The sequence below is a fragment of the Phacochoerus africanus genome, chromosome 15 (assembly GCF_016906955.1).
Source record: "Phacochoerus africanus isolate WHEZ1 chromosome 15, ROS_Pafr_v1, whole genome shotgun sequence".
Lineage (NCBI taxonomy): Eukaryota > Metazoa > Chordata > Mammalia > Artiodactyla > Suidae > Phacochoerus > Phacochoerus africanus.
The window spans coordinates 117,972,335-117,985,023 of NC_062558.1; the positions used below are offsets into that span (position 1 = coordinate 117,972,335).

Below are 12,689 nucleotides of genomic sequence, written 5' to 3' on the forward strand. Positions count from 1 at the left end.
GTCAATTTTCGCTACTTTTGCTGGTCTGAAAGTAATAAATGCTTACTGTATGAACTCACACCACTTCATTGTTAATACAGTGAGGACAGATGAGAACTGAGGTCTCTGTGTCTGCGATGCTCTGCTCCTACAGTATTTCAGCAGTGCTCCCTTATCCAGATATTAATATGCATGCTGTTCAAGACAACAATTCAATTGCAGGAGTGGAAAATGGGAAGTAAAAATGAGATGTTTCACTCTCACCCACAACCAGAATGAGTGGGATGGTGGTGGAATAGAGTGGTGAGTTTCCTTTCATTTTTACCTCCGCTTATAAAATGCTGATTTGAGGTCCACTTCAGAAGGAGTTTGGGGGCAGTATTTTCACGACTGGTTAAAGCGCTAAGGTTGTTGGTTCCCCAGTGAAAGAGATTAGTCCTACAGCAAGGTGTTACAAGGTTAGTTACTCATGCAAATAGACATGGAGACCAGGAATTGTTCCCTGTCCCTGCTAGCACAGATCACTGCAAGTGCAGAAATATTCAGGTCACCAGCCAGGCCTTTCATTTCAGAAGTAAAAGGGAGAAGCAAGAAAGTCCCAACTTGGTAGTGCAGGTTCTCTAACAGGATAATATACATAGATGAGCACTGATATAAAACTGCAGATCCATGTGCAATTACCACACAAAGAATCCTGATAAAAGTTATGTCGTTTTCCTCCAAATCACATACACACATAGTAAGTGGTACATGATTTCAGAGACTCTGAGTTTCTCATACTCATCCATTAGCCCTAACTCTACATACTATGGTTAAAGGTCCCCTCTCCTTTTTTTTTTTTTTCCCCTTTTGGCTGTGCCCACAGCATGCAGAAGTTCCTGGACCAGAGATAGAACCTGCGCCATAGCAGTGACACCAGATATGTAATCACTAGGCTACCACAGAACAACTACAGGCCCTTCTTTAAGAAGATATGCCCATACAGTGACACACACAGGTATTTATTAAGTCAACATACATTGAATGCACCAGATTCTAAGCTATGTTCTATACCTAGAACCAAGAATAAGTAAGACATGACTTTTCACAAAGCTTTTCAATCTAACAGTTTGGTCAATATTTTCTAACTACATATATTACATGCACACACACACACACACACACACACGTACTTATATTAAGTAAATCAATAGAACGCAGGTTTCCTTTTTACTAGCCTAATGCACTGGGTAGCAATTTAAATATATTAGGTATATAGTGTGTGTACATGTACACACTCAGTCTCCCCCCACACACAGGGTATTTAAACAGCAAAATCTTTGTTTCCTGAATAAGGACCTGTCAATTTGTTCTCGGTTGAGTGCAGGGGCCAATAACAAATGCCACAGCCAATAAATATATTCAAAAATTTGCAGTAATACTTGCTATGATTGATTGTCATTGAGGTTGCGCTCTTTAGCTGGCCTCCCAAGGCAGAAAGGCAGGACGAGAAGAGAATAACATCCCTGTTGTGGTTGTAAACTATAGAACATCTCAGAACAACATTCAGAGAACTGTTGGGAAGAAACCTTATGTGGATCATAGACCCTCACAGAGCAAAAGCTTTCCAGAGTTCACCTCTCCTCAACAAGAGAGATTATCATTGAAATAGAAATTAATTATAAAATGTGATTTAGAGATATGTGAAATGAGACTAAAATTAAACTTCAAATAATAAGCCCAGATAAAGACTCACAGACAGTGAGTATACCAAAGGAAAGGGGGAGAGCAGGGATGAATTGGGAATTTGGGATTAGCAGATACACACTACTATATATAAAGCTGATTAAACAACAAGGTCCTACTGCATAGCACAGGGAACGATACCAATATCTTACAATAACCTATAACGGAAAAGAATCTGGAAAAGTCCTGCTGTATAGTACAGGGAACTATGTCCAGTCACTTAGGATGGAACATGATGGAGGATAATGTGAGAAAATATATATATATACACACACATATATATGACTGAGTCATTTTGCTATACAGTAGAAATTGACAGAACACTGTAAATCAACTATAATAGAAAAAATAAAAATCATTTAAAAAATTAGATACATGTATAAGTGAATCACTTTTTTGTACACCTGAGACTACTATAATATTGTACATCAGCCATGCCTGGATTAAAAAAAAAATGCCCAGAGAAGCATCTGCAATTCACTTCATGGGGAAGAGCCAAATAAGTGAGGGGGGATTTTTTTTTTTCTGTGTCATATGCTCAGTGCATTGGCTACAAAATTCTTAAAACCATCAAATCAGAAAAAAAAAAATGTTCAAAGTAAAATATAAATAGATACTATTTTGGCATATAGCCTATCGGATATTGAATATAAACAATGGATATATTTAAATTTTGTACTAAACAGTAGCAAAGAGATAGAAAAACAAGAAGGGTCCCAATCATGGAATGGGGAGAAAGATAACACAGAGACACTGGAATTCTTGGAGCAACTGGCCAGCCTGGAGTCTGATTTTGATAAATACACTCTCAGTTACATTTGCTAATAGCTGGCTCCTCTGACCTCTCTGTGTACTTTTCTTCCTTCTCCTCTATGTTCCTTTGACCTGAGGCCCTGGTTACTGACTCTCCTGAAGAAAGACAGACAGACAGACAGACAGAGGGAATACAATACTGAGAACTATCTCATTTCTTTTATACTCAGCCAGGTCATGTGTTATATGCATAGATCCTTTATTTAAGTTGGCAGGGTTTTTTTTGTTTTGTTTTGTTTTGACAGGGATAACTTTCCGAATTAAATCCCTTTATTGAATTTTCACTCTTGGATAGTTTTTGAAGATGCTGCCTTTGCAAAAAAGTAAAATAAAGTAAATAAAATTAGAACTGATATCTTTCATGCCTTGTGAAAGCTGAGCCTGAGATGACAGTTTGGCATTATCAACCTCCACACCTGCAGGGAGCACAGGAATAATGTTGGGTGAGAGAAACGTACAGATCAGAGGAAGTGATGGCCTGGTTGTTTTCAGGATATGGGGTTACATGCCTTAGATGACACAAGTCAGAAAGCAGCACTATCCCCCAAAGCTTGGAAATAAAAGCAATCTGGGATGCTATCAATTCCATCTAGAGCTTTCTAAACAAGGGGTGTAGTCATGGGAGACGGACACTAAAGCTTTTTCATTAGTTTTCTGTTGTGGGTCTTTGTTACTCTAAGCATGTTCCACAGATCGGTGGCATTGGTTTCACCTGGGAGCTTGTTAGGAATGCAGACTCTTGGGCCCTTACTGAGTCACAATCCACATTTTAACAAGATCCCTAGGTGGGTCATTTGCATGTTAAAGTTCAAGATGAAATGCTTTAAAATTTCCAGACAACTTGGTAAGTGAGGTTAGGTGGCCAGCTGGTAACCCTGACACTTGCTCAACTGTGTGATCATTCATTCATTCATTCAGTAAATACTTATTAAGCCCCATTTACATGTAGACACTCTGGCATGTGCTGGAGATGCAATACTGAACAAAGGAATACATGGCACCTACCCTCACAGAATTTATAAGCTGGCAGAGAAGAAAAGTCATGATCAAACAGTCACATAAATGGAATGCGTAATGTCAAACTAAGATGAGCATCATAAAGAAAAATAACAGAATTGGATGAAAGCAAACAAAATAAGCTGGTTTAGATTAGGAGTTCAAGAAATACTTCCTTAAGAAATGGTTGCTTTTCCTGGTTCTGCTATGGTGATACTGGATGTTATCCCTGAAGGAAGCTAGGTGAAGGGTACAGAAGAACTTGGTGCTATTTTTGCAACTTTTATGTGAGTCTAAAATTATTTCAAAATTAAAATGTTAAAAAAAAAAAAAGAAATGGATGCTTACCCAGAGAGGTGAGTGAAGAAAGGAGAGGGGGAAGAAAGAAAGGTATTTCAAGCAGAGGAAACAACAGGTATGGAGCCTTATAGGGTGACAGAACCTTGTGGGTTCCAAGAATTGGAAGCAAACCCAAAGTGAATTGTAGAGGAATGAGAAAGACACAGAGTGAGATGGGGCTGAAGAAATGGGCAGGCATCAGATTATGCTGCAGCTACAGGTGAGAACTTGGTTCTTTATTATTAGAGCAATGGGAAGTAAAACAAAGCTTTAAGTGGAGAACATGGCAACTTCTGACTTAGGAAAAAGACAGCTCTGACTATGGTGTACCAAGAACTAGACCTTGGAATCCAAGACAATATTATCAGATCTGGTCACCACCAGAGAGAGCACACTAAGAGGTGGGAAAGAAGCTCTAACCTGTTGAGTTTATTCTATGTCTGGTACAGTCTGGGCATCTTACCTATCACAGCCCTGCCTCAGTTTATAAAAGAGGATGGAGATGGTGAGCTTGGACTCTGATCTGTTCCCCCCACTGATTCTGCCAAAGAATATATTCATTCCCCAAAAGGGGAAAGGAGCCTCTGGAGATAAAAAATCTCCCTGTGAGTGCATAGTAATGGAGTAGGTGTGGTCTCTGGAAAGTTTGGATGGCAGGGGTGACCAGCTTCTTCTAGCTGTAAGCCGGTAAATAATCGGTATCATGTGCCTTCCCGTCAGAAGAGTGGAGGAGAGTAGACAGGCTCAGTGTCAGTGAGGATAAAGTTTTCGAAATTGTGAGGGCTACTTCCCTAACAGGAAAGGTCTCAAAAATTAGATCACGCTCTGGTTCAGTGCTGAACAACTTGGCTGCGGTAACTGGAGAGGCCATTCTCTTCCTTTGCAGGGAGCCGAGAAGATGCAAGGAGCCAAGGAAGGGAGCTTGCCTGAATGGTACAAAACTGAGGGCAGGCTCCTAATCAGAAAAAGGGGCCTGCCTGAATGGTGCATGCCAAAGGTGGGCTTCTGGTCAGAATGAAAGCCTGCCTGCACAGTACAAGCCGAGGGCAGGCCTCAGGTTACACAGCTCTCATTTTGATGTTGATGGGGAAAAATTGGCGCTTTCCTGGGAAAACAATTTCCAAGTTTGTGCCTGAGAACATGGATTGTTTCTCGGGTGACCTAGTCTTTCCTGTTGTTTTGTTATTCAGTTTTCCTCAATCTTTCCTGATTATTTACTTATTATTCTTATTTCCTATTCTTATTTTCCTGTGGTGATTTGTGATTTAACAAAATTACAATAATAGTATAATAAGAATTTCATCCTGAAGGACTTTCCCCTATTTAAATCCAACTTAATTAAAAGAGTGTTTATCTACTAACTAGTTATACAGAAAACTTTAGAGTTAGGATTTTAATGAGTTCTATAGAAGCTAGACATATATTATTCTTGATCAAAAGAAACCCAGCTGTGAGTTTTGTGCTTGATTTTAGAAACTTTTAGTGGTAGCTGGCTAAGTTGATTTGTATTTTCTCACACTGTCTCCCTGCCAAGGACACTTTGAAGATAGACACTAGTCTGAAGACAAAAATTGTTATGTTTGTGGCCTCTTCAGCTTGTATAAGTTGGCTGGCCATGAGATAGTTGGTGCTGGGTCTCCTCTTTCCCACATGATATGCTGTGCCTGTTTGTCCTTGAATTGCACTCACTAAATTTAGTTAAACTGAAGATTTTGAAACATGACGTATTGCTACTATACCATGTGATCAAAAAACAAAGCCTAATAGTTAACCAATGTACTTTTAACACTATGACGTAATCTGTAGTGAAAAACTGTCTATATAATCAACCACTTATGCTAATAAAATTTGACCGGTCCAGCGCCCTGAAAGAAGGGACAAAGAGGCTGTCTACGTGTGCATCTGCTGACCATCCCCACAGGAATCCCCGGCTGCTGGAGCTGGACTCCGGCATTCCTTCTCTACACTCCAGACGTCTTTCTTCTCATCTGACTCTTCTCCCTTTTTCCTTCTACACATTTATCTCATTTCTCTTCTTCCTTTTCACCTGCAGTGCCCATCTGGAGCCCAGCAGTATCCCCTTCTAGAGATCCTCAGGGCCAAAGAAAGGGAATGACATCCATGGTGCTGTTGTTTAAATATATTAAACTTTCTGTGCCTTGGTTTCTTCACCTGTAAAATCCTCACCCAACTTACAAGTTGGGAGGATTAACCATGAAAAAGTATGGAAGGATACTTTGGCATAATTCTTAGTACGAGGCAAGTGCTCAGTAAATGTTAGCTACTACAAGAATCATTATCATTAACTTGTTTAATTTACAGTAAGGAAACAGAGGCACTAAAGAGTTTAAGTAACTTTTTAAAGATCACACAATAAGCAAGTGAACTTTTCTGATATTCATTTTTTTTAAATATTTAGAATCATGCAGTCCAAGGCAATTATAAACATGGATAATATGATGAAAAGCAACTTGAAAAATATGATAGTACCAAAAATGGAAATCAAACTATACTAATCAGGTTAACGTAAATTAAACTTTCCAATTATTCCTCAAATCTCTATTGTTGGCCTAGTTTTTATATTAAAACCTAGTTTTTATCTCGAATGAGACAGAGATAATCCATGTATTCAAAAGCTTACTCTCTCATTAGAGGTGAGTGAAATATGATGTGATGATGCTTGATAAGTGCTAACAGCTATCATTCATTAAACAAGGCATTTTAAATACCATTTAAGCACTTACATCTATTAATTCACTTAATGCTCATAAGATATATGAGGTTGTAATTATCCTTTTCCAGACAAGGAAACCAAGGTATATACATTATTAAAGAAAGTGTCTGTTAATTACAGTCACAATTAGAATCAAACTAAGAAACAGGGAAAATTGGAACTTCGAACAACTGGAAATGCTGATCATTCACATAAAGATGGCCTTGGAAGATATAGGGAGGAGCTGAAATTACCTAGAAAAGGATATAATGGAGGAAATAACAAAATGGTCCCCAACTCTCCAGACTCTCCACTCATTTTCCTTAACTACTCTTTAGCATCTTACACTAAATTGCAGACTTCATCAAGGGAAGCACATTATCCAAGCAAAGTCCACCTACTTATAACTGCCTGATGTTTCACTCATGGCTTTAGAGAGAAAATACTCTGCTCTCCCTACTGTACTCTCTTCCTCTTTCTTGCTCAAGCCAAATATTTCCTTGTCTCTCTGATAGTGAATTTGTGAGTGACTCAGACATGGGTTTGGATCCTGGATTTGCAACCCTCCTCTTTATTGTGTGCTAAAGCCACAAAGCCCACAGGAAGTGTGGTTGTCCACTGTCACCAACTTAACTGAGGTTGTTCAGAACCACCAACTGACTTTTCCCTCCTGCCCTCTATGACGGGAATATTTGGGATGATTCTTTTTTTTTCTCAGTCCTTTCCAAGTGCTTTTGGCATCTCTCATCAAAACAGTGAGACAGGAGTTCCCATTGTGGTGCAGCAGAAACAATCCAACTAGGAACCATGAGGTTGCAGATTCGATCCCTGGCCTCACTCAGTGGGTTTAGGATCTGGCGTTGCTGTGAACTGTGGTGTAGTTCACAGACATGGCTTGGATCTGGTGTTGCTGAGGCTCTGGCATAGGCTGGCAGCTGAAGCTCTGATTAGACTCCTAGCCTGTGAACCTCCATATGCCATGGGTGTGGCCCTAAAAAGCAAAAAAAAAACCAAAAAACCAAACAAATGAAAAACAGTGAGGTGGTGCCTGGATAATATATGATAAAAATAAGGAAATTGGAAAAATAAATCAAAACAAAACAGCAGCAATAACACAATAATAACTGTTAACTTTAGAAAAAAGGCATTTTGGAATTTTCTCAACACTTGCAAAGAAAAAAAAAAACTTGATTGGATGAGAATCATTGAGAATTATTAAGACAATTTTAGGTTACAAAGGACAAAAAAAATGTCCTCAATTCCAAATGACTTAGATTATTGCAGCTGTGATTTCCTTTAATGCAGATTTGATTGATGGCAGATTGATAAAACATTATCATGGTGGAAAAGTTGCTTTACTTACGACCATCCACAGTTCTGGCCTCGAGATGCACAAGATCTGGTTCCTTGTTTGACCCCATCACAGACCTAAATGGTGGAGAAACATCAACATTAATTAATTTCCATGTGCCTTAGAAACTCTCAACTGAGCCCACAGACCGCTAGTGTCCACGGGATTCTAAAACCACCATCCTTGGAATACATCTACTGTACGTATTTATATAGCCTGACAGTAAAATTTCTACTTCAAATAAAAACGATAATGAAACCTATATTTGATGAAGGCCAGGCTTAACTCCGGCAAGGATATTGTGTATTATTAGCTCAGACTTGCAAATAAGTCCCATGCTTGTCATATGGAACAATCTCACCCACAGTGTATTAAACTTTCAAGACTTATCAGGCAGATGCCAGGCAGGCTGTTTTAGCTGGGTGACTTGAACAGTGATTTACATTGAAAACAGATCTAATTAATTTTTTTTTTCATTTAAAAATTGCATAACTATCTACTATTACCCTATGAACACACCATATGACCCAACCGATACAGTGGCCAGAATAGCATAGAGTCACCATTTTCTATATTGTTGAACTTGTATGAAGGGGGAAATGCAAATGCACCACACCGTAAGGTATGTGCCAGAAACCACACGTGTAAGTAAAACACAAGTCTATTTAAAATGCCTTGAAGGCACATATTGTTTACTTAATCTTGCAGTGAGCCATATTAAGTAGAAAATATTATTCTGTTACATAAGTTCATATGGACAATCATACTCTAAGACTTTCATACAGCAAGATTAATTACACTTGGGACTGTCTATAGACTTTTTTTTCATCAGATTTGCAGAGCTTTCATTTAATCTGTTCCATTTCCACATAGAAAACAGTAACATGCGTTAAAACTGGTCTCCTTCTGCCTGCCCTGAGCCACTCAACCCAGCCATCTAATCCATGTGAGAAAACGCAGATGTTAAAAAACACACATTAAGTCCAGGACTCAGGGTACCCAAGACCCACCTTGATTTAGCCACCCCATCTCCTGCCCCTCCCTGAAGGTGCCTTGTTTCTTTCCTCAGGCCCCTGTGAGCCTCTGTATGTTTTTCTCTTCAGCTTGAAAGGCCCTTCTCCAGTTTCACCTTGTCTTCTTTGACTTTTATTTTAAGACACATCTAGAAAGTCGCTTCCTCCATTGCTATTTCTCAGTGTCACCAGGAAAACCGTTCTCTTCCTTCCAACAAATATTTCTTTTTTATATAAATCCTGTAAAGCTTTGTTATAAATAATTATTTTTGTGTCTTTCTCCATGTTACAGCAGCTCCCCCCAACACATTCCAAACTGAGAGCCATTGGAGGAGCTTTGTTTTAAACACTTCATATTTTTATATGAATATGCATATATATGCATAAAATAATGCCTGAGTTACAATACAATAGATAGTCAAATGATGAATAACAGAAGAAAAGAATGAAGGAAAGAAGGAATAAGGAGGGGAGGAAGGTAGGGAGAGTGTATAACGGTCTTTGAGCTCTTTGAAGTGATTTAATCATTGTCCTCAGGGCATTCCCAGAACTCTTCTTATTTGAACTCATCTTCCCAACTCAAAGTGTCTGAAGCCTTGCAAACTTAGTCTCTCTTCATCCTAAGAAATCTCCTTAAAGCCCTATTATCACTGTCAACTTTTCTTTGATTGATACACAGCCTGAAATTCAGAGCCTATGCTAGAAACATTAAACTCTGCTCTTTTTTTTCCCAGAAAGCATAAATGTCCTAACAAGGGTTTTACAATTCCCCTCAAAGAGACAGGGGCATGCACATAGACATTTGGCCTGGTTAGAATCTGAGCACAGTTAGACAGTGACACTTTTGCCATTATCATTTTGGTCAAGTGCCTTAGTGACTGCTTGTCTGGATAAGGCAGCTCTCCACTTGCCATAGTGAAGCACTGATTGGACTCGGAAGTGACCTCTACTGCCAAGGTCACAGTCATGAGCATTAAAAAAGAAAACAAACTCTCTTCTGGCAACATTCAAACTAGAAATCTTAGCAGGTAACTGGTTTTTGCAAATTATCACTGGGTAGTAACCTACTGTTCACCTCCCACCTTATCTGCTGCAAATTTTTTCCTTCAAATAACCAGCAACTATGACTCCCAGAAGCTGGGGTCCAGAAACACAGTGTTGCAACTAGCAAGCAAACCTACCCCTCCTTGGTTTGTGGTCATTGTCAATAGGAGGCACAATGATTTTTGTGTATCCAGTTGCATCTTCCCATATGCACATGACCCCATATAAATAAAAACAGGAGTCTCTTAATCTTTTATTATCTCTAAAGGCAAGAGCTATCGTTTCAAGTGACATTTCCCTCTTATCAACTAATGGAAAGAGACAGAACCAAAACAGAGTCCTTTGTCTTTCCAAAGTCAATGGTGGCTAACCAATTCCCTTACCCCGCCTAAATTTTTTTCCCACGTAGAGTAAAATAACTGCAACAACTAAATAAAATTTTAAAGTCAGACCACAGTGTTTCCAACAACTTTTATTTGCTGATGTGCTTGCCCTTTTTCCTGGAGGTCTAGGGTACCTCTAGATATGTAGTCACAGATTATAAAGAATTATAGCTGCTTTCACTTTGGGGCACTGGTGAATTCAAGAGCTGAACCAAACAATGTTAAATGTCCATGGAGGTGCTGGTTTTAATGGTGCTGTCACTAACCAGACACTTTGCAGAAACACGCACTGCAGATGACCTGCAGAGTATCATTTTCTAGCCCATTTATACATTTTGGTTGAAACTGAGGCGTCGAATGGTTTTCTGTATGCTTTAAGATCAACTGTTGTTCTTACTAATGATGATGATGGTAAGTGGTTGCCAGAGGCTGGGCAGCAGGGATACAGGTGGGGAAAGGGGAGAGAACAGTAAGAGTGTGCAAGATGAAGAAGGTCTAATGTACAACATGGTGAATACAACTGAATATTGTATCGTGTAACTGCAATTTGCTAAGACAGTAGAACTTAAGCGTTCTTATCCACAAAAAATGGTAAATATGTGAGGTGATGGATGTGTTAAGGTTATGGAATTCCTTTCTACTTTGTGAAATCAAATCATATGATTTGTATATGTATATCAAGTCGTCATGTTGTACACTTGAAATAGACATATTATAATTCTATGTGTCTGTCGTACTTCAATAAAGCTAAAAATAATAAATCAAAGAAAATCAGCATAAATATAAAATTTAATCAAAAATATTCTCTTGATCTGATTTTTGGGAGTAAGAGCTCAAGGATGGCTTCAAGGTTCTTTACCCAATCATGTAAGTAACTGACTTTAGGTGTTGAGCACAGAGGTTTGGGCACCTCTGCTTTATGTTTCTAGATTGCCCTGTATACATCCCTGTCATGGTTCATAATAATTTTCTGGATGTCTTTGCATAAACACTGAACTCCCCAAAGGCAAGTGCTCTGTTTTTCTTTGTCACTGTATTCTCTGTGCTTACCAGAGCATGGAAAAGGTTTCCTCAATAAATATATAGACACTTTTACCCTGGTCAATATTTACTATACTATCCAATTCTGGGCTTCATAAAGAATCTCTCTATAAAAATGAGATGAAAAAATCCGGGTGCAGGATTCCTTTAATTATATAAAGAGACAATAGGTGGCTGTATCTTGCATATCTTCATATCATCTTTATGTCTAACTGGGAAAATGAATTCCCTCCTTGAGCTAAATTTCAGAGAAGGGAAGGAACATCTTCACGCCCTTGCAAATGTTGGTGCCTCTGCCTGGAATAACCTCTTACCCTACCTCCGCCTTCTCAATGCTTCTGGTCTGTGGCTCTGCTGTAGATGAGTGAAGTTGAAAAGTCCTCCCAGTGGGGGTGCCACTTAAGCTAAGATGGTTATCCTTTCTGAGGCTTCCAGAACCGTGCACATACTTCTGCACAGCATAAATTAGGCCATGTTTCAAGTGGTGACTCATTTGCCTGTCCCTCTGATTGACAGATAAGCTCAAATCTTTTTGCATTTTTGGGCCATGCACCATGCTTATCATATACAGATATTCAATAAATGTCTTCTGAATGCTTTTGGATAAAGGAGAAGTGCAAAACCAGCCATTTCAGCATTTATCAATTAATGTGTATGTATGACATTTGTAAGTTACTTCACAGCTCTGGGCTTTTATCTTATTTTATCTTTTAAGGATAAAATGAGATGGTAGTAAGTTTTCCTCGAATATACATCTTAAACCACCTAGCATATTGCTGGCCCACAGCAAGGGTGTGTGTTGTTTGGTGGGGAAAATTAATCCTCATGTGAAAATTAATCCTCATGTGAAAATTAAAATTGATGTTGGTAATAAAAGCTTCTTGGGATATCATGGGTCTTCCATTAGCAGCAAAGATTTACCATCATAAATCAAAAGACAAAACATGAGTCAACGGTCTAGAAATCAACCACAGGAATAAATAAAATCATTTATTAGGTGAAACATTCTAATGCTTTATTATGTGATAAGAACAAGGGCTACAGATTTCCTGCTGTTATGACCATTAGAGCTATGGGAGAGACAGCAATCCAATGAAACAAAGGTTCTAATATTCAATGTGGTATCTGAAGACACAGGGTCCAGGAAGCCTTTAGAGTCAATGGATTGAATCTTCAAGGATATACAATAATATGACCAATGGATAGAGGTGGTGGAAGAACATTCCAGATAAACATCAAGTAGTAAGGCACCAGGTCAGAGAGAGGATGATCCCTAGATGCATGAACCAGTA

The 12,689-nt window shown here is 38.8% G+C and overlaps 1 protein-coding gene across 3 annotated transcripts in view; it reads right to left on the reverse strand.

Moving 5' to 3' along the window:
* SORCS1 (sortilin related VPS10 domain containing receptor 1) overlaps nt 1–12,689 on the reverse strand; it is a 333,563-nt gene that overhangs the window by 139,036 nt on the left and 181,838 nt on the right. For all 3 annotated transcript variants that reach the window (XM_047761867.1, XM_047761868.1, XM_047761869.1), the window contains one exon: nt 7,929–7,993. In XM_047761867.1, the coding sequence (XP_047617823.1) occupies nt 7,929–7,993 (65 nt within the window). The remainder of the gene's footprint in view (nt 1–7,928; nt 7,994–12,689) is intronic.